This window comes from Podarcis bocagei, assembly GCF_964188305.1.
Source record: "Podarcis bocagei genome assembly, chromosome: 8".
Taxonomy (NCBI): Eukaryota; Metazoa; Chordata; class Lepidosauria; order Squamata; family Lacertidae; genus Podarcis; species Podarcis bocagei.
In genome coordinates this window covers 91,938,493-91,957,310 of record NC_138133.1, presented here as the reverse complement: position 1 = coordinate 91,957,310, position 18,818 = coordinate 91,938,493, and the positions used below count along the sequence as shown (strand labels likewise).

Genomic DNA, 18,818 nt, shown 5'->3' with positions numbered 1-18,818 from the left:
TGTTGTGGGGAGGAGAACAACCATGTATGTGTCCCCACCCCCATCGTTCTGCCCGGACACTGAGGTCCGGCTCCAAGGGCCTTCTGGCAGTTCCCTCCCTACGAGAAGCCAAGTTACAGGGAACCAGGCAGAGGGCCTTCTTGGTAGTGGCGCCCGCCCTGTGGAACGCCCTCCCAGCAGATGTCAAAGAGATAAACAACTACCAGATTTTTAGAAGACATCTGAAGGCAGCCCTCTTTAGGGAAGCTTTTAATGTTTAATAGGTTATTGTATTTTAGTGTTCTGTTGGAAGCTGCCCAGAGTGGCTGGGGAAACCCAGCCAGATGGCCAGGGTATAAATAAATTATTATTATTATTATTATTATTATTATTATTATTATTATTATTATTCCACCTTGAGCTCCTTAGAGAAGGCAGCATATATGAAATACAGACATCCCAGTTCACCTGCGACAATGTCCTCCCAGTGCAGATTTCCAACACAGAAGTGACGGAGGATTAGGTGCCCTAATAAACAGCCGCCTGGGACCTCGGTCTCCCCAGATGAGTCTGCCAGCTGTGTGCTTCCTTTGCCACTCCAGGCAAGGGCACTTGGCTGCGCTTCAAGCGCCTGCATTTCACGGCTCACAAACGCGGCGTTTCTGAGCTCGGAGGAGAGGCGAAGAATTCTCGCGGCTGTAAAACTAGAAAACAAACAAACCCCAACCCCACATAAAGAGGCAAATAAAGATCTGATGCGGTGTGCACGACATTTGCCCTGCTTCTTGCCATCTTCCGTCGGAGACAGGGAACTAGGCTGGGTCAGGGAAAGGCAGCCATCGGTGCCAACCTCTTACCACACCCCCGGAGGCGTAAGGCCTCTTCAGGAGCTCCTGAAGGAGAACAGACAGCCCTCTCTGGACATTGGCCTTGTGACTGACATGTGACTGGCAGGGCGAGGATCTCTCCGCGGATCCCTCGAAGGAAGAAGCCTCTTGGTCAAGTGGGCAGCTGACTCGGCTGGCCTCGCGAGGACAGACAAGGTAGATAAGCAGCTGCCCTGGCAAGACATTCCATGTCTCAGTTGGCGGAGGAGCTGGGTTGCGATGGGGGTGCCTCTTTCTGGCCCTGTTTTATGGGGTTCTGCCAGGCTGCCCCTCACCCTGGCAGAAGGGGGGGTGCTCTCAAGGCCGGGCTGTGGGTATGTCTCTGGTGTTTGGACCAAGGATCTGAATACCAGTGGGGGCAAATGTAAGGTTCTACACATAAGCAGGACTAATCTGGATATACACATATAGGTTGGGGGACACCTAGCTTGACATGTGAAAAGGATGTAGGGGTCTTGGTGGTCCACAAGCTTCACATGAGCCAACAGTGTGATGCAGCAGCAAAAAAAGTTAATGCAATTCTAGACAAAAAAAGTTAATGCAATTCTAGGCTGTAAAAAGGTACAGTCATAAAAGGTACAGTTACAGATGCTTCAGGTTACGTTTTTTCGGGTTACAGACCCGCCGAAACCCAGAAGTACCGGAACGTAAGACCCTTACGTTCTTATCCTCCCTTTCCCTACTTCCGCACACTTTTCCTAGCCTTCATGCTCCCGTTTGTGGAGGAACCACATGTTGATGGCCTTCCTTGCGCTTCCACTGGCAAGGGGGCGTTTATTTCCCCGTGGAAAAGGTAGCCGAAAATGGAGTTTCACTTAAAAAAAGGTTATGTGTGCCATTTAATCAGCCAGATCTTTTTCTGTACAAGTTTTTGCCTGCTATGCCTTTCTGTTGAATGTGCTTCAATGTTTGCTAAAGAAATCTGCGCTGAATGTCATGCTAAGTTGGCGCTGGCGGAAGCCTTTGTTTGTTTTTCCATTTGCCAGCAGGTGGTTTTTAATCTTCACATTTACACCTGTCGTGGCTCTGCAGAGAAGTAATCCTGCACTGATGTGGATGATGATCATTATTACAGTCATACGTTGTGTTGCATTTGCTTCAGGTTGAACGTTTTCAGGTTGCGTCCCACGGTGACCCGGAAGTACCAGAAAGGGTTACTTCCGGGTTTCGCCGCTCGCGCATGCGCAGACACTCAAAATGATGTCTCACACATGCACAGAAATGGTGAATCGTGGCACGCGCAGACGCGGGTTGCGTTCTGCTCATTTTGCGAATGGGGCTCCGGAACGGATCCTGTTTGCAACCAGAGGTACCACTGTATTATTATTATTATTATTATTAATAATAATAATAATAATAATAATACCCAGCCAATCTGGCTGGGTTTCCCCAGCCACTCTGGGCAGCTTCCAACAAAATATTAAAAATACAATAAAACATCAAACATAAAAACAGGGTTGCCTTAAGATGTCTTCTGAAAGTCAGATAGTTGTCAATTTCTTTGACATCTGATGGGAGGGTGTTCCACAAGGTGGGAGCCACCACCAAGAAGGCCCTCTGCCTGGTTCCCTGTAACCTCACTTCTTGCAGAGAGAGAACTGCCTGAAGGCCCTCAGCGCTGGACCTCTGTGTCCAGGCAGAACGATGGGGGTGGAGATGCTCTTTCAGGTCTACTGGACTTTTAGAGCTTTCAAGGCCAGCACCATTGAAATATACTCAGAGTCGAGAGTGGATTTCATGCTCTTTATTCAGCTCATGGTGGTAAGGAGGAATGGAAGTTCCCCCAGAATGTCTGCTTTATATACATTATTTACACAATGGGCCCCACGTGATTGGCTAATTCCGGAATTCTCCGGTAGGCCAATCAGGTTGTGGATTCACTTCCATCTGGAGCTGGATTGGGTAGTTCCTGGAGACCAATCAGACTGCTGCATTCTGGATCCTATTCAACTCAGTACATAACAACTGTACTGAATGAAGCAGTCCAGTGCATATAAGTACAGTGGTACCTCGCAAGACGAAAAACGCACAAGACGAAAGAGATTTCCCTTTTTTTAGTCATTCCGCAAGACGAATTTCCCTATGGGCTTGCTTCGCAAGACGAAACGTCTTGCGAGTTCTTGCGAGTTTGTTTCCTTTTTCTTAAAGCCGCTAAGCCGTTAATAGCCGTTAAGCCGCTAATAGCCGTGCTTCACAAGACGAAAAAACCGCAAGACGAAGAGACTCGCGGAACGGATTATTTTCATCTTGCGAGGCACCACTGTAGTCATTCTTCAGTTTCTGTGTTCGCTTTGTGGGTCCACATTATAGGGGGCTGGACTATATGACTCTGCGGTTCACATTCCAGCTCTACAATTCCATGACTCACTTAAAAAACAAACAAACCAGAGATCTTTCCTTTAGGCATTTTACCACTAGAAATTAAAAAGACACAAGACCACTGTTCATGCGTGCCACCACAGCAGCAAGAATTCTTGGGGCGAGGAAGTAGGAAAAACGAAACAGTACTGACAATCACAAATTGGCAGATACTCATGTTAGAATATTTACAACTAGCAAAACTGACGGGAAGAGTTAGAGGAGTATTGAACCAGAAAATATTTGGAGAATGGAGAATATTTAAGGATTATATAAGATCATATTGTACCAACCACACTATATTAGCAGAACTTGAGCGATACTTGTAAACACGACAAATACCGTTTGTGGAGTAGACGGGGACAATATTAAAGAATATAAAACTCCACGGGAAAAACAATGACAGTATAAACAGTACAATGAGAATGATTGGAAGACTCGTTTTGTCAGAAGTCCTTTTTATTTAAGTATTAATTAGGAAGATTAAGTTTTTTAATGCATGTAAATCTGCTTTTTCTTCTTTCTTTTTTCTGTATTTTCTTCTTTTTCCTTAATTCTTTTTTCATTAATTTTCTTTTTGTAGTATGAGATTTTTGTATATGTGTGTAATTTAAATCAATAAAGATTATTTAAAAGAAAAGAAAAGAAATGTGGAAATTAAGGTGATCCAACTTGGGTCAAGCTCTCCTAACTAGCTTGCGTCTGGATCTGGGCTTTGCCACTTCCAGCAACGGGGAAGTGTTTGCGTACTGGATCCCACCTTCTCCAGAAAAGAGGGAGAGACAGCAAACAGCTATTCCCCTCCTTGAACAAACCCAGCCACATTTCCTCCTCCCCACAGCTGAGCGGTGACTTCAAGGTCTCCTTCTCTTGCTTGGCCAAAGAGCATCTCTGCCCGTCAGGTGTGCGCCACTCCTGCTGCTGGTGAAGAAGCCTAGCCATGGCAGGGACGAGGAGCCCCAGGTTCAAGATGATCCTCCTGGGGGACTTTGGGGTGGGGAAGACCACGCTCTTCCACCGGATCAAGCTGGGGCGTTTCCTGGAGGGAGACCACCCGCCCGGCCAGCACAGCTACACGTGCGAGAAAACCCTGCCCCTGAAGCTCAACAGCAGGAACTGCCAGGTCCAGGTAAGGGCCCACTTCCCGGGCAGCTCATTTGGTTGGTGGTTTGCCTCTGGAACTCCCTGCCTCATGAAAGGGGGAAAGGGAGAGGGAGAAACAACAGGGTCTATGCACCTTCGTAAGCTCACTTGGGTGCTTGGGTTTATGCAGGGTGGGAGTGGATGGTTTGGTCCCTCTTACGATTCTGAGAGGGGCAGGGGCTCAATTTCCTGAGGGCCACATTGCTTGCTGTGGAAGCTGAGATTCTCCTGCATGCTGCTCTGCGTTCCCCTCTCTCCTCAGAAAGGAGGAGGAGGAGGGCTGTTTTTGTCATGGAGGACAGGGATATAGGGTCTTGTGACCCATGTCTGTGTGTGTTGAATAATAAAAGAACCGGCTGGGTATGCCTAGATTCAGAATTTGGGGCTTAACACACTCTCCAGTGGGAGGGAGCCCCCAGCAGCAGAGTTTAAACTCACAAATTGGACACCCTTCCAGCTTGATAAATGCAATGATTCTACGAATTAAACCTTTTGCATATCCTGTTTAGTCCACTTGCAAAGCACCCCTCTCTTTCCACCCTTCTTGCAATGAACAGACCACACACTGTTTAGTAACTTTAAAATGGTTTACTTACAAAACATTCCAAAGGTCCGATTCATGCATTTATCCAAGCAGCAGCAAGGAGAACGCAGGCAGAATCCTCTAGGGTAGAAAATGCAGAATATAATTCCAAACGCAGGTTCAAAGCTTTGGAGATGGCTTCGACGCATCCCACCTGGTGGGTTACATGGTGTGGAGAAAAAGTGAGGCACAGGAAGAGAAGACTTCTTCACTCATCAGAGAAGAGGGGCATGACCTAACTGAGTCTAGGAACACAGCTCTATTGTCTTAACCCCTTCATGTACCAACTAGTACCCATGTACAGTTTGACTGCAATTTTCCACGTTTATGGCACCCAACTTTTTGAACTCTCAGCATTGAAGTCCTGAATAAATCCTAGCACTGACGGGTGAAGATCTTCTTCTTCTTCTTCTCCTCCTCCTTTTCCTCCTTCTGTGATTCCTGCATTGCAGAGTGTTGAACTAGATGACCCTTGGGGTCTACAGTTCTATTATTCTGTTTCCCACACTTCACCTGCACGCCCCAGGGCAGGTTACAACAATTCGAAATTCAGAATTAGAGACAGTGAAAGCAAATCGCAGTCACAGGAACTGGGTGGGTCCTGAAAACACACATCTCAGGTGTCAAAGATCAGGGCAGAGAGGTGTGTTTTCAGCATTTGCTGAAAGCTGCATAAGAAAAGTGCCAGGCACGCCATGTGGGGAATTCCACAACCCATGAGCTGCCACAGAGACTCCCTTTTACGATACGATAATCTTTATTGTCATTGTCCCATACAGAACAACGAAATTGAAAAAATCTACATCAGATATTCAAAACCAACAAGCCTGCTATCCCAGCTATCCCAGCCTGGTTAGCCCCCTAAAAACTCTAATACCCCATAATTAAATACAATATACTCACATAAAGACTACCTTAAGGTAAAGGGACCCCTGACCATTAGGTCCAGTCGTGGCCGACTCTGGGGTTGGGGCGTTCATCTCACTTTACTGGCCAAGGGAGTCGGCATGCAGCTTCTGGGTCATGTGGCCAGCAGGACTAAGCCGCTTCTGGCGAACCAGAGCAGCGCACAGAAACGCCGTTTACCTTCCCACTGGATCGGTACTTATTTATCTACTTGCATTTTGACGTGCTTTCAAACTGCTAGGTTGGCAGGAGCAGGGACCAAGCAATGGGAGCTCACCCCGTCGCGGGGATTCGAACCACCGACCTTCTGATCAGCAAGCCCTAGGCTCTGTGGTTTAACCCACAGCGCCACCCGCGTCCCTAGACCCTACCTGACTAGGCCATCACAAAAACCCAGATGAATCCCCCTCTAGGTTCCAGCCGGTCTCTCATAAGTTTCCTGCGGCAGGGAGTTCCCCTGTTCGGCGCTCTAACCACCTGCTCTTTCGACCTGCGCAGATTTCCCTGTGGGACACGGCTGGGGAGGAGCGCTTCCTGTCCCTGAGCAGGAGCTACTACCGGGACGCGGATGCTGTGCTCCTCGTGTACAGCCTGCAGCACCTTCTCTCCTTTGACAGCCTCTTACACTGGCTGTACCTGGCCAGGCAGTACTGTGCGGATGGTAAGTGAGAGGGCAGGGGGAAAGGAAGAGTCCCAGGGTACACAGAGGGGTCGGTGGCCACTTTCCCCCCTCCGCCTCCGCGCCTGCGCCTTTATCAGCAGCCTGACACGCAGACGCAGAATCATAGGGTTGCAGAGCAGGACGGGACCCCAAGCATGTCACGGTCCGGTTCATGGGCGATCGATGTCCCGGTTGGGGGTGTCGGGACCAGGGGCAAGATGGCAGGGTGGGAGCAGGAACGGGGGTCCAGAAGCCAGGAGTCAGGAAGCCAAGAATCCAAGGTCAGAGAAGTCAAGAAGCCACGGGTCCGAGGGTCAGGAAGCAAGGAGTCACGAAGTCAGGGGTCCGAGGGCTGAGAAGCAAGGCGTCACGAAGTCAGGGGTCCGAGGGCCGAGGAGCAAGGAGTCACGAAGTCAGGGGTCCGAGGGTCGAGGAGCAAGGAGTCACGAAGTCAGGGGTCCGAGGGTCGAGGAGCAAGGAGTCAAGGAGTTAAACGCAGCAAGGCAGGGAACGTGTTGCTGTGGCAAAGAGCCGAAGGGAAATGCTGACCTTATATCCCTTCCCGGCTCTTGCCACCAGGTGCAGTGAGTTACCAAGCGGCCTCACCTGTGCGGCCGCACCTTGCCTCTCCAGAACAAACTTAGGAAGCCCCAGTCCTGCAAAGTCCTATTGGTCACAGGGCCTGGCTCCTGCACTCACACCTGACCAAGGGTCGCAATGCATGGCACATTTATTCAATTAAAAGTATTTTGGTTGATGAATTCAGTAAAACAGATGAACTTGATCCAGTCCTACGGTGGTAGTCATTTCCACCCCCCTGCTGTAACCTGCCATCGCCAGCTGTTTTTGGACTACAACGCCCATCATACCTAGCTAGCAGGTCCAGTGGTCAGGGATGATGGGAATTGTAGTCCCAAAACACCTGGAGGCCCAAGTTTGGGAATACCTGCCCTAGGTAATCCCACTGACCACCAGGAGGCAGTATTGGCCACTCTGAGAAGCATTGTCCTAAATCAGGCATAGGCAAACTCAGCCCTCCGGGGGCTGCTAGGTGGGCAGGAGCTGGGACCGAGCAACGGGAGCTCACCCCGTCGCATTCGAACTGCCAACCTTCTGATCAGCAAGTCCTAGGCTCTGTGGTTTAACCCACAGCGCCACCCGTGCCCCTCATATAATCCACTACTTTCTCCCAAATCTTAATAAGTATAAGACATTGTAAAAACATGTTTTAAAGAAGCATTATCCTTATTACATTTCCAACAAAATGCAGTCTTAGGCAGTCCTTTTCTATACGAACATAGTGGAGTTCAATAAATTGAAAATATTATTTTCTGTTGTATAAGTCACAATTTAAGTCATATACCTTTGCTATAGAAGTGAAAACACTCTCCCATTGTCTAGGCAACACAGCAACCACAAGTTCTTTTTTCCAATCATTTCTTAACATCTGCCTGTCAAATTGATAACAAATAATAATAATATAATAATAATTTATTATTCATACCCCGCCCATCTGCCTGGGTTTCCCCAGCCACTCTGGGCGGCTTCCAACAGAACACTAAAATACAATAACCTCTTAAACATTAAAAGCTTCCCTAAAGAGGGCTGCCTTCAGATGTCTTCTAAAAGTCTGGTAGTTATTTTTCTCTTTGACGTCTGGTGGGAGGGCGTTCCACAGGGTGGGTGCCGCTACGGAGAAGGCCCTCTGCCTGGTTCCCTGTAACTTGGCCTCTCGCAGTGAGGGAACCGCCAGAAGGCCCTCGGCGCTGGACCTCAGTGTCCGGGTAGAACGATGGAGGTGGAGACGCTCCTTCAGGTATACTGGACCGAGGCCGTTTAGGGCTTTAAAGGTCAGCACCAACACTTTGAATTGTGCTCGGAAACATACTGGGAGCCAATGTAGGTCTTTCAAGACTGGTGTTATGGTCTCGGCGGCCGCTCCCAGTCACCAGTCTAGCTGCCGCATTCTGGATTAGTTGCAGTTTCCAGGTCACCTTCAAAGGTAGCCCCATGTAGAATGCGGTCCAAGCAGGAGATAACTAGAGCATGCACCACTCTGACAAGGCAGTCTGTGTATGTTGAAAAGCATGGGGGAGAGGACAGAACCCTGAGGCACCCCACAAGTGAGAGCCCAGGGGTCTGAACACTCAAAGCCCACCACCACTTTCTGAACACGGCCCAGGAGGAAGGAGCGGAACCACCGTATAACAGTGCCCCCAGTTCCCAGCCCCTTTAGACGGTCCAGAAGGATGAAATGGTTGATGATGTCAAAAGCCGCTGAGAGATCCAACAGAACCAGGAATATCTATAAAAAGTCATTGTGGGTGGTGGTTTTTTGTTTTAATAAACTTAACCAGTAGTATCTCAGGAGTCTCAGAAGCTGAAAACGCTGCTAGCCCAAACCAAATTGTTAACAAATGTTGGAGCTGCAAATATCCTTCCACCATACATGAACTGGCCACGTCCTGCCCTGCCAGCGGCTCAGAGCCTTTAGCCCCAGCACCTGTTCTCAGATCTTCCTGTTCTTTCTCCCTCGCCCCCGCCAAGCCAATCTCTTCCTCCTGGGCAACAAGAGTGACCTGGAGAGCTGCGTCCCCGAAGAAAAGGCTGAGAGGTTTGCGGTGGAGCACGGCGCGTCCGGCAGGTTCAAGGTGTCGGCCAAGACAGGTAAGGAGGGGAGGGTCGCCTCGTCTTTCCGGCTGAGCTGAGAGAGGGGGTGATGCAAGTGAGGTTGGTGTAAAGATTAGGGGCAGTGATTCCACTGACCCACCAAGCAGAGAAGAAGCAGGAAGGGGCTTGAAACGGGGGACGGCGGTGGCGGACTATCGGGGGCCGCATTCCTTTCAGGAGAACATTGCAGGAGTCACAGGCTTGGGAACAGCGGCTGAGGCCAGGGATAATAATAATAATGATGATTGGTTATTTGTACCCTGCCCATCTGGCTGGGTTTCCCCAGCCACTCTGGGCAGCTTCCAACAAAGACCAAAAATACACTAAGATGTCACACATTAAAAACTTCCCTGAACAGGGCTGCCTTCAGATGTCTTCTAAATGTCAGATAGTTGTTTTTCTCTTTGACATCTGGTGGGAGGGTGTTCCACAGGGCGGGCGCCACCACCGAGAAGGCCCTCTGCCTGGTTCCCTGTAACTTGGCTTCTCGCAGTGAAGGAACCGCCAGAAGGCCCTCAGCGCTGGACCTCAGCATCCAGGCAGAATGATGGGGGTGGAGACGCTCCTTCAGATCTACTGGGCTGGGGCCATTTAGGGCTTTCAAGGTCAGCACCAACACTTTGAATTGACCTTGGAAATGTACTGGGAAGCAATGTAGGTCTTTCAAGTCCGGAGTTATGTGGTCTCGGCAGCTGCTCCCACTCACCAGTCTAGCTGCCGCATTCTGGATTAGTTGTAGTTTCCAAGTCCCCTTCAAAGGTAGCCCCACATAGAGCGCATTGCAGTAGTCCAAGCAAGAGATAACTAGATCATGCACCACTCTGGTGGGACAGTCTGCGGGCAGGTAGGATCTCAGCCTGCGTACCAGGTGGAGCTGGTAGACAGCTGCCCTGGATACAGAACTGACCTGCGCCTCCATGGACAGCTGTGAGTCCAGAATGACTCCCAGGCTGCACACCTGGTCCTTCAGGGGCACAGTTGCCCCATTCAGGACCAGGGAGTCCTCCACACCCGCCCACCTCCTGTCCCCCCAAAACATTACTTCTGTCTTGTCAGGATTCAACCTCAATCCATTAGCCGCCATCCATCCTCCAACCGTCTCCAGACACTCACACAGGACCTTCACCGCCTTCACTGGTTCTGATTTGAAAGAGAGGTAGAGCTGGGTGTCATCTGATGATGATGATCTCTGCCAGTGGCTGCATGTAGATGTTAAAAGGCATGTTCTTATGGAGGGGATATGGCCTAGGGAGAGTCTCAGAACCCAGCTAGAGAGTCCTGGAAGTCCAAAAGAAGCGAGTACCGTGGTGAAATTTACTTTTGCAGCTCTGCGCACTTTTGCCTCTGGCAATTGTCTGGCTGCATCTCTTTGATACCTCCTAGAGCTTTCCATTTACAGCAGCTTTCTGCTTCCACATCTGCTGAGGCTCCTTCCTTCCTTCCTTCCTTCCTTCCTTCCTTCCTTCCTTCCTTCCCCAGGTTCTTTAGCTTCTTCCTCTGCTGATGGGCGGGCATTTTCGAAGATGCCAAGTCAGCCTCGTAAAGTCGTTACCGAGAGTCAGCATAATTTCCCCAGGCAGCTGGCACAAAATGACACAGAGAGCGGGCTGCGCTTGGCATCTGCCTGAGTCCGCCGTGTCTGATCTGCTCTTTGCCGAAGTGGGTGAGGTTAGCAGGGCCCAAATGAACAGCTTAATCATGGAAGCATAGAATTCTAGAGCTGGAAAGGACCTCCAATGGTCAAAAGTGTTTTAAATTTGTTGTTAGCCGCCCTGAGCCCTGTTTTCTGAACCAGGAAGGGCGGGGTATAAATAAAATTATTATTATTATTATTATTATTATTATTATTATTATTATTATTATTATTATTATTTAGTCCAACCCCATGCAATGCAGGAATCGGCGCTAAAAAGTCCTTGACAGATGGCCGTCCAACCTCTGCTTAAATACCTCCAAGGAAAGAGACACCATCGCCTTTTGAGGGAGTCTGTTCCACTGTCAAACAGCTCTTGTTGCCAGAAAGCTCTAGCTGGTGTTTAATTGGAAGCTCCTTTCTCGTAGCTTGAAGTCATTGGTTCAAATGCTGCAAGGTTGCTCCATCTTCCATGTGACAACCCTTCAGATATTTGGAAATGGGTATCCTATCTCCTCTCAGTCTCCTCTTTTCAAGGCTAAACATACCCAGTTCCTTCAACCGCTCCTCATCAGGCTTAGTTTCCAGAACCTTGATCAGGCATAGGCAAACTCGGCCCTCCAGATGTTTTGGGACTACAACTCCCATGATGCCTAGCTAACAGGACCAGTGGTCAGGGATAATAATAATAATATTTTATTTATATCCCGCCCTCCCCAGCCGAGCGGCTAACAACAATAAAAGTAACACAGCACCCTAAAATCAATTCATTCTAAAATCAATTCAGAGTCAAATTAATGGCAACCACTGGGCTAGAGTTCTGAGGATTACCAAAGAAGGGGGTCAGACTGTGCCCTGGCCAAAGGCCTGGTGGAACAGCTCAGTCTTGCAGGCCCTGCAGAAAGATGTCAAGTCCCGCAGGGCCCTGGTCTCTTGTGACAGAGCGTTCCGCCAGATCGGGGCCACGACCGAAAAAGCCCTGGCTCTGGTTGAGGCCAGCCTAACCTCCCTGTGGCCCGGGACCTCCAAGATGTTTTTGTTTGAAGACCGTAAGGTCCTCCGTGGGACATACCAGGAGAGGAGGTCCCGTAGGCACAAGGGTCCTAACCCATATAGGGCTTTAAAGGTTAAAATCAGCACCTTAAACCTGATCCTGTACTCCACTGGGAGCCAGTGAACTGGTAAAGCACTGGGTGAATGTGATCCCGCAGTGAGGACCCCGTAAGGAGTCTCGCCACGGCATTCTGCACCCGCTGGAGTTTCTGGGTCAGTCTCAAGGGTAGCCCCACGTGGAGTGAGTTACAATAATCCAGTCTGGAGGTAACCGTCGCGTGGATCACAGTGGCTAGGATGATGGGAATTGTAGTCCCAAAACATCTGGAGGGCCGAGTTTGCCCATGCCTGACCTTGTTCACCTCATTCGCCCTCCTCTGCACACGTTCCAGCTTGTCAACATCCTTCGTAAATTGTGGTGCCCAGAACTGAACACAGGACTCCAGGTGTGGTCCGACCAAGGCAGAACAGAGCGGAACTACGGTATTACTTGCCTTGATCTGGGCACCAGATTTCTGCTGACGCAGCCTAAAGCAGCATTAGCTTATTTTGCTGCGGCATCACACTGCTGCCTCTTCTCCTCTGGGCTCCTTCCCCTGCCCCAAGCATGCAATTAGGCAGAAGCCTGCCGGTTGCTCAACCTTGCTTTAAATAGTATTTATTAGCTTGCGCCAGTCTTGCGTGAAGCTGTGGGGTTGGCAGCAGGTTGGGTAGGCGCTAATTACCCGCCCGGCTGCCAAGCAAAGTCACGAAGGGCCTTCAAGCCAATCTGACAGGCGGAGGAAGGTAGGGGTGGGGTGGTGGTTTGCAAGCGCGCCAGCCAGACTTCTCTGGAGGAATGTGCACCTCTCAGGGCGTTGAGATAATGAATGGGTGCACAGCAGCAGGTTCTATTTCTGGACCGGCAAGCACCGGCAAAGAAGGGCGCTTTGCTAATATTAAGTGTCAGAGCTGCTCGAAGATCCTAGCTCACAGAGGATCACGCTAGCCAGCGATCATTAAGTAAAAGTCTTTATTGAGTTACAGTTTCCATTCTCAAGCTGCTGCGTGCAACTCTACGTCTAGTAGCTAGATCGGCGAAGCTCCGTCTGATTCTCCGCCCCTTGTGCACCAACTTAATATCCTAGCCCTGCTCCACCTTTTCCGCCTGACTGTTCTCCTCTGGGTCCCTCTGCCCCCCGGGGTTTCTTCCTTCCGGGATTCTTCTGACTCTGACCCGGACCCTCCTGCCTCCTTGCGCCGGGCTTTAGGACCTGGCTCCCTTTCCGGGCTGCTTACTGCGCCGCCTTCCTCTGCATTTGAACTTGGCGCGCGCGCCCAACCTTCCACTTTCCGCTTAACCGTTTCTTCGCTCCCCGATGGAGGTGTGGCCACTCCTGACTCATGCCCTCCCCCCTGCTGCGAGCTGCCAGAGCTCGGTACCTGGCGCCCTTCCTCTCCACTGCGCTCTGTTGGTGACGCTGGCCCCGATTTCCAACTGCTGCCCTCTGAACCCCCTCTGGACCCTTCTTCCTGGGGTGTCCCCCTAGGCTCCCCCCTTGCTCTGGCCACTGGCGCTCCTTTCTGTGAATCCTCTGATTCACTGGAAAGACTCGGAGATCTCGGGTCGTCGTCATCACTCATCCTTTCTTCTGCCTCCTCCCCTTCGCTCTCTGTTTCCTCCCTTGCCCTTGCCTCTGCTCCTAAACCCCTGACATTAAGTAATACAGCAGTCTGCTTTCCTGGCACAGAACGTTGGGAGGGGCAGAGACCGGTCTGTGCCAACAGCGCTGCTATTATTGTGGCACCTCCAGTCCATCAAAGAGCCTCCCTCTGACCTCACCTTCATCCACAGCCTCGGCGCCTTTTGTTTTTATATATATACATTTTTATTAATTTTTAAACATATCATTTCCACCAGTCATTTAACATACGTTTTTATCTTATACAATTTTTTTTTAGACTCCCGTCAACTACCTCTGAAGATTTTCCATACTTTATCACTTAATCTGCATTTCTTAATTTCTCTGTTACTTTAGTAATTTAGATAATTACTAATTATCCTTAACCAATATTCTCTTCATAATCTTCCTTGCAATATTTCGCATAATCCTCCTTACAAAACTTCTTGCAGTCCTACTAGTGTAATCTGTTTATTACAATTGCTTTGCAAATAGTTCAAATATTTACTCCAGTCCTCTAAGAATCTTTGGTCCTGCAGGTTTCGAATCCCTCCTGTCATTTTGTCTAATTCTGCAGAGTCCGTTAATTTCATTTGCCACTCTTCCTATATACCTGTAATAATCAGAATAAGTGCAAACAGGAGACTCACCTGCCCACTGCCTGGCCTTCTTCCTCTCTCCCTCTCCCTCTTCCTCCTCCCACCTGGCCCAGACTTCCTTCTCTCCTCCTCTCTTCCAGGTGAGAACGTGGAGCGCAGCCTGCAGGAGATGCTAGAGAGGCTGTTCCTCAGGAACGAATTCCAGCACAGCAGCCTCCATCTCCCCCTGCAAGATGCAGGCTACGCCCAATGTGGATGCTGAGCTTGGGAGAGCTTCCTGCCACAGCATTTTAGAGGATGCTCCAGGTAGCCTTTGGTCTCAGTAGCCTTTCTCTGTGCGTTTGCCACATATCGGATCGGGACATTTGCCACTTCCTCGGAGATGGCTGGGCTATAGCAGCCGCCTGTGTCTGACCTGAAGAGTCTCTGCAGCATATTCTGCTGTGGCGCTGGTACCCTTGGCTGGAAGTCATCTTGGTGGGCCAATGAGAGCCTCCCTCGCTTCACCACCATCAATGCTTCTCTTTGGAGACCTGTGGGCCATTTCCTGCAGGATGCCGAGCTGATGAACTGACCCCACTGTGGACACACAGCCAAATTCTGGAACTGCGGCTTCTGAGCTACTATGGGATCTGGGGGGGTTGTATGTGTGAGGGTGCAATCCTTGGCCTCTCCCCATGTCCTGTCGGTGTTCCAAACAAGGTAGTACATCATCCTTGCTCTCCTCCTCCTGTTCCAAATTTTCTCTTCTTAAGAAGAGTCTGCAAGATCAGGCCAAATGGGGACCAGCTAGTCCAAGATCCTGATCTCACAGTGGCCAACCAAATGCCCATTATGCAAAACCTGAGCACAAGGATATAAATAAATTATTATTATTATTATTATTATTATTATTATTATTATTATGGCCATCTCCCCTCTTGTGGTTTCTAGCAACTGGGATTCAGAATCATGGCAGCCTCCAGCTATTCCATAACAAGAATAATACCGTATTTTTCGCTCTGTAAGACGCACTTTTCCCCTCCTAAAAAGTAAGGGGAAATGTGTGTGTGTGTCTTATGGAGCGAATGCAGGCTGCGCAGCTATCGCTGAAGCCAGAACAGCAAGAGGGATCGCTGTGCAGCGATCCTTCTTGCTGTTCTGGCTTCTGGGATTCAGAATATTTTTTTTTCTTGTTTTCCTCCTCCAAAAACTAGGTGCGTCTTATGGTCTGATGCGTCATATAGAGCGAAAAATACGGTAAATAGCAGATTTTTGTCCTTCCCATCACTTGAGAGACATGTCACTTCTGAGATGCCCTTTTTTCCTATGAAAGGGGCTGACACAAATTCTGCTGAGGTTGTTGCTATCAAATTTAAGCTAGCATCATCAATGCATGCAATGTTCGGCAGACTTCAGCTTGTGCAATGGGACATCCCCCTCAAAACTGACTCGGGGGGGAGTCGGTATAAGCCCTGGAACAGCACGCACAGGGATGCCTCTGTCTGGTGAGCTGAAATGCTTGTGGAGGCAGAACGTTGATCACAGCGTGACATTGAATCCCACCCTATAAAACTGCATTTCTGGCATGTTGGAGACAGCAGAATACTTAAGCAATGACTTTGTGCTCCATTTGAGGTACACAACAATGATCTTCTGAGGAAGGAGGCACTTTGCAATAGCATGGCATTAAGAGAGACATTTTCCTCTTTTGCGGCCAGAGAATGACTCAGCAGTCTCACTGAAAATCCAAGTAAACATGCTTAAAATTATGCTGGGAGGCCCCTAATTGTCTTTGATTTGCTACTTCTTAAAAGGCAAGGGCTCTGTCCCTTCGTGGCTGCCTGATGACAGGTAGAAATCAACAGCTGGAGAAATCTCTCGGCTTGGAGATGTCAGCTCTGAGGCAACAGCTTCCTCTGATTTCTGCCTGCAATGGTTTCTGCAAAAATAAAACCCAGTACAGCGCCTGTTTCTTGTTTGTACTTCACATAGGAGCAAAGCCCAAAGCAAAGCCTAAGAAAAGAACAGGTAGCACACCTAAATCTTCATTTCTTTGAATTTCCCCGAACAAGGAACAGTAGGGTCTGAATAGGACTGCCTGGTCGTGAGCATCCTAGACCCTGATTTCGGGACCCAAACCTTAGACTTAGGGGAAGCTTCTGCTGATGTCATTGGGGCATTCCCTGGTGATGTCACAGGGCTGGGTCCCGGTGATTCTCCCTCTTACCTCTGAGCCCTGGAGATGGAGGTTAATTGGGAGAGGGGAAGGGGGCAGACCCCAGAGAGTTTATGTGAGAATTATCCTGCCAGGCTGCAGCTTGCAAACTGCACTCATAGTCTTCTTAATATTAATAAATAAAAATAAAGGCGTACTTGCCCACCTGGAGATTCAAACCCACCCCTTCTCCCCCGTAGGGAGGTCCAAAAATTGTACGGCAAATTGTACGACAAATAAATGTTTCTCTTCTTTACTACCCTGTTGCTTTTTTGCTCCGACTTCCAGTTCCTTTTGGGGGATTCTAAGGTCTCATATATATAAATCACATGTTCCTAAATGTACAAGGCAAACACACATGCATAAGTATAATGTCTGAAACAGTACAGGAGAGCAATCCTGAAGGCATTTTGACTTTCCCAAATTGACCTCAAATATTTCCTTGCAAGGAGGAAGGAAATGGGAAAAGCTTTCCAGTTGTCTTTGGACCGTAGGAGCTGACACCTACCTTTTCAAATACAGTCTGGCAATTATCTGCTAAGCTGAGCAAACTATGAATATATGTAAGAGATTCAGGAACTAAACTGTTTACCATCTCAAAGGAATGGCCAGGATGCCCAGGTATAAGCATTCAGTGACCATTAGCAGGTATCCTGGAAGACAGGTTTTCTGCCGTAGACCGCGCCTTCAGTGATGTATGTATGATGTTTTGGGTGGTGGTCTTCAGCTCCAGGGCAGGGAATTTAAAATGTCTATGAAAGGGCTTGCACACCATTGTTCTACGTTCCTCTCCTGCCTTCTGCATGTGGTGAGTGAGGACACTGTTGCAACAGTTTAATAAAGATCAGGCTTACTAGCTGCCTTGCTTCTCAATATTCTCTGGTTGGCCTCTGTTATTTTCTCCTACAGATAGAGAACATATTTAAAGACTCTATACGGGCTCTTAGATACCCCATAAGGGCAAAGGAGCAGTATTTTTCTTATAACAGCTGTCATATGGAGGATGGAACAAGCTCGTTTTCTCCTGCTCTGGAAGGGAGGACCCAAATCCCCAGATTCAAGTTACAGGAAGGGAGATTTGATAATAATAATAATAATAATAATAATAATAATAATAATAATAATAATAATAATAATAATAATTTATTATTTGTACCCTGCCCATCTGGCTGAGTTTCCCCAGCCACTCTAGGTGGCTTCCAACAAAGATTAAAAATACATTAAAATGTCACACATTAAAAACTTCCCTGAACAGGGCTGCCTTCAGATGGCTTCTAGATGTCAGGTACTGTAGTTGTTTATTTCCTTGACATCTGATGGGAGGACATTCCACAGGGTGGGCGCCACTACCAAGAAGGCCCTCTGCCTGGTTCCCTGTAGCTTTGCTTCTCGTAGGGAGGGAACCGCCAGAAGGCCCTCGGCGCTGGACCTCAGTGTCTGGGCAGAACAATGGGGGTGGAGACGTTCCATCAGGTCTACTGGGCCTTTGAGGCCATTTAGGGCTTTAAAGGTCAGCACCAACACTTTCAATTGTACTCTGAAATGTCCTGGGAGCCAATGTAGGTCTTTCAAGACCGGTGTTATATGACCTCGGCGGCCGCTCCCAGTCCCCAGTCTAGCTGCTGCATTCTGGATTACCGTATTTTGCGCCCCATAGGACGCACCGACCCATAAGGCGCACCTAGTTTTTTTTGGGGGGGATAAAGCAAAATATTTTTATTTCCCCCCCAGGCGCAGGGCTGGGGCAGGGGAAGCCCGAGCTTCCCCCGACCCCAGCCCCCAGAACAGGCTGCTCTGCGCAAGCCGTGGGAGCCCATATGTCAGGAGTGCTCTGATGGTGTTTCCTGCTTGGCAGGGGGTTGGACTCGATGGCCCTTGTGGTCTCTTCCAACTCTATGATTCTATGATTCTATGATTCTATGATTCTATGATTCTATACCCGAAGCCCCGGCGCGCACCAACCCCTCTCGCTCTCCAGGCTTCAGCAAAAGCCTGCCTTCGCCCCATAGGACGCACACACATTTCCCCTTCATTTTTGGAGGGGGGAAAGTGCATCCTATAGGGCGAAAAATACGGTAATTGCAGTTTCCGGGTCACCTTCAAAGGTAGCCCTGCATAGAGCACATTGCAGTACAGTGGTACAGTGGTGCCTCGCAAGATGAAAAGAATCTGTTCTGTGATTCTCTTCGTCTAGCGGTTTTTTCGTCTTGCGAAGCAAGCCCATTGACGGATTAGCGGATTAGCGCTATTAGCGGCTTTTGGCGGCTAATCTGCTGATCGGATCAGCTGATAAGCGGCTTAGCGGCTTAGAAAAAGGGGGGGAGGGGAAAAAACCAGCAGGAACTCGCAATACATTGTCGTCTTGCGAAGCAAGCCCATAGGAAATTCGTTTTGCGAAGCACTTCCAAAACGGAAAACTCTTTCGTCTTGCGAGTTTTCCGTCTTGCGAGGCATTCGTCTTGCGGGGCACCACTATACCTCGGGTTAC

At 49.1% G+C, this 18,818-nt stretch overlaps 1 protein-coding gene and 1 long non-coding RNA gene across 3 annotated transcripts in view; both read left to right on the top strand.

Annotated features, from left to right (window-relative positions):
* Window positions 1-16,586, top strand: part of LOC308593200 — a 98,557-nt gene extending 81,971 nt beyond the window's left edge. Inside the window, exon 2 of the long non-coding RNA XR_014010840.1 lies at window positions 15,330-16,586. This is a non-coding gene — a long non-coding RNA (uncharacterized lncRNA). The remainder of the gene's footprint in view (window positions 1-15,329) is intronic.
* On the top strand, window positions 274-16,586 carry LOC308593035 (ras-related protein Rab-19-like). 2 transcript variants are annotated; one of them, XM_081205225.1, is made up of 5 exons: window positions 274-1,022; window positions 4,066-4,353; window positions 6,355-6,517; window positions 9,065-9,198; window positions 12,347-12,806. In XM_081205225.1, the coding sequence occupies exons 2-5, from the start codon at window positions 4,165-4,167 to the stop codon at window positions 12,488-12,490; spliced, it is 630 nt and encodes a 209-aa protein (XP_081061351.1). In that variant the 5' UTR covers window positions 274-1,022; window positions 4,066-4,164; the 3' UTR covers window positions 12,491-12,806. The 2 variants fall into 2 exon arrangements, with proteins under 2 accessions (XP_081061351.1, XP_081061352.1); XM_081205226.1 differs by lacking the exon at window positions 12,347-12,806 and adding an exon at window positions 14,274-16,586 and having other exon boundaries at window positions 291-1,022; window positions 9,065-9,184.
* Window positions 16,587-18,818: the final 2,232 nt, after the last annotated feature.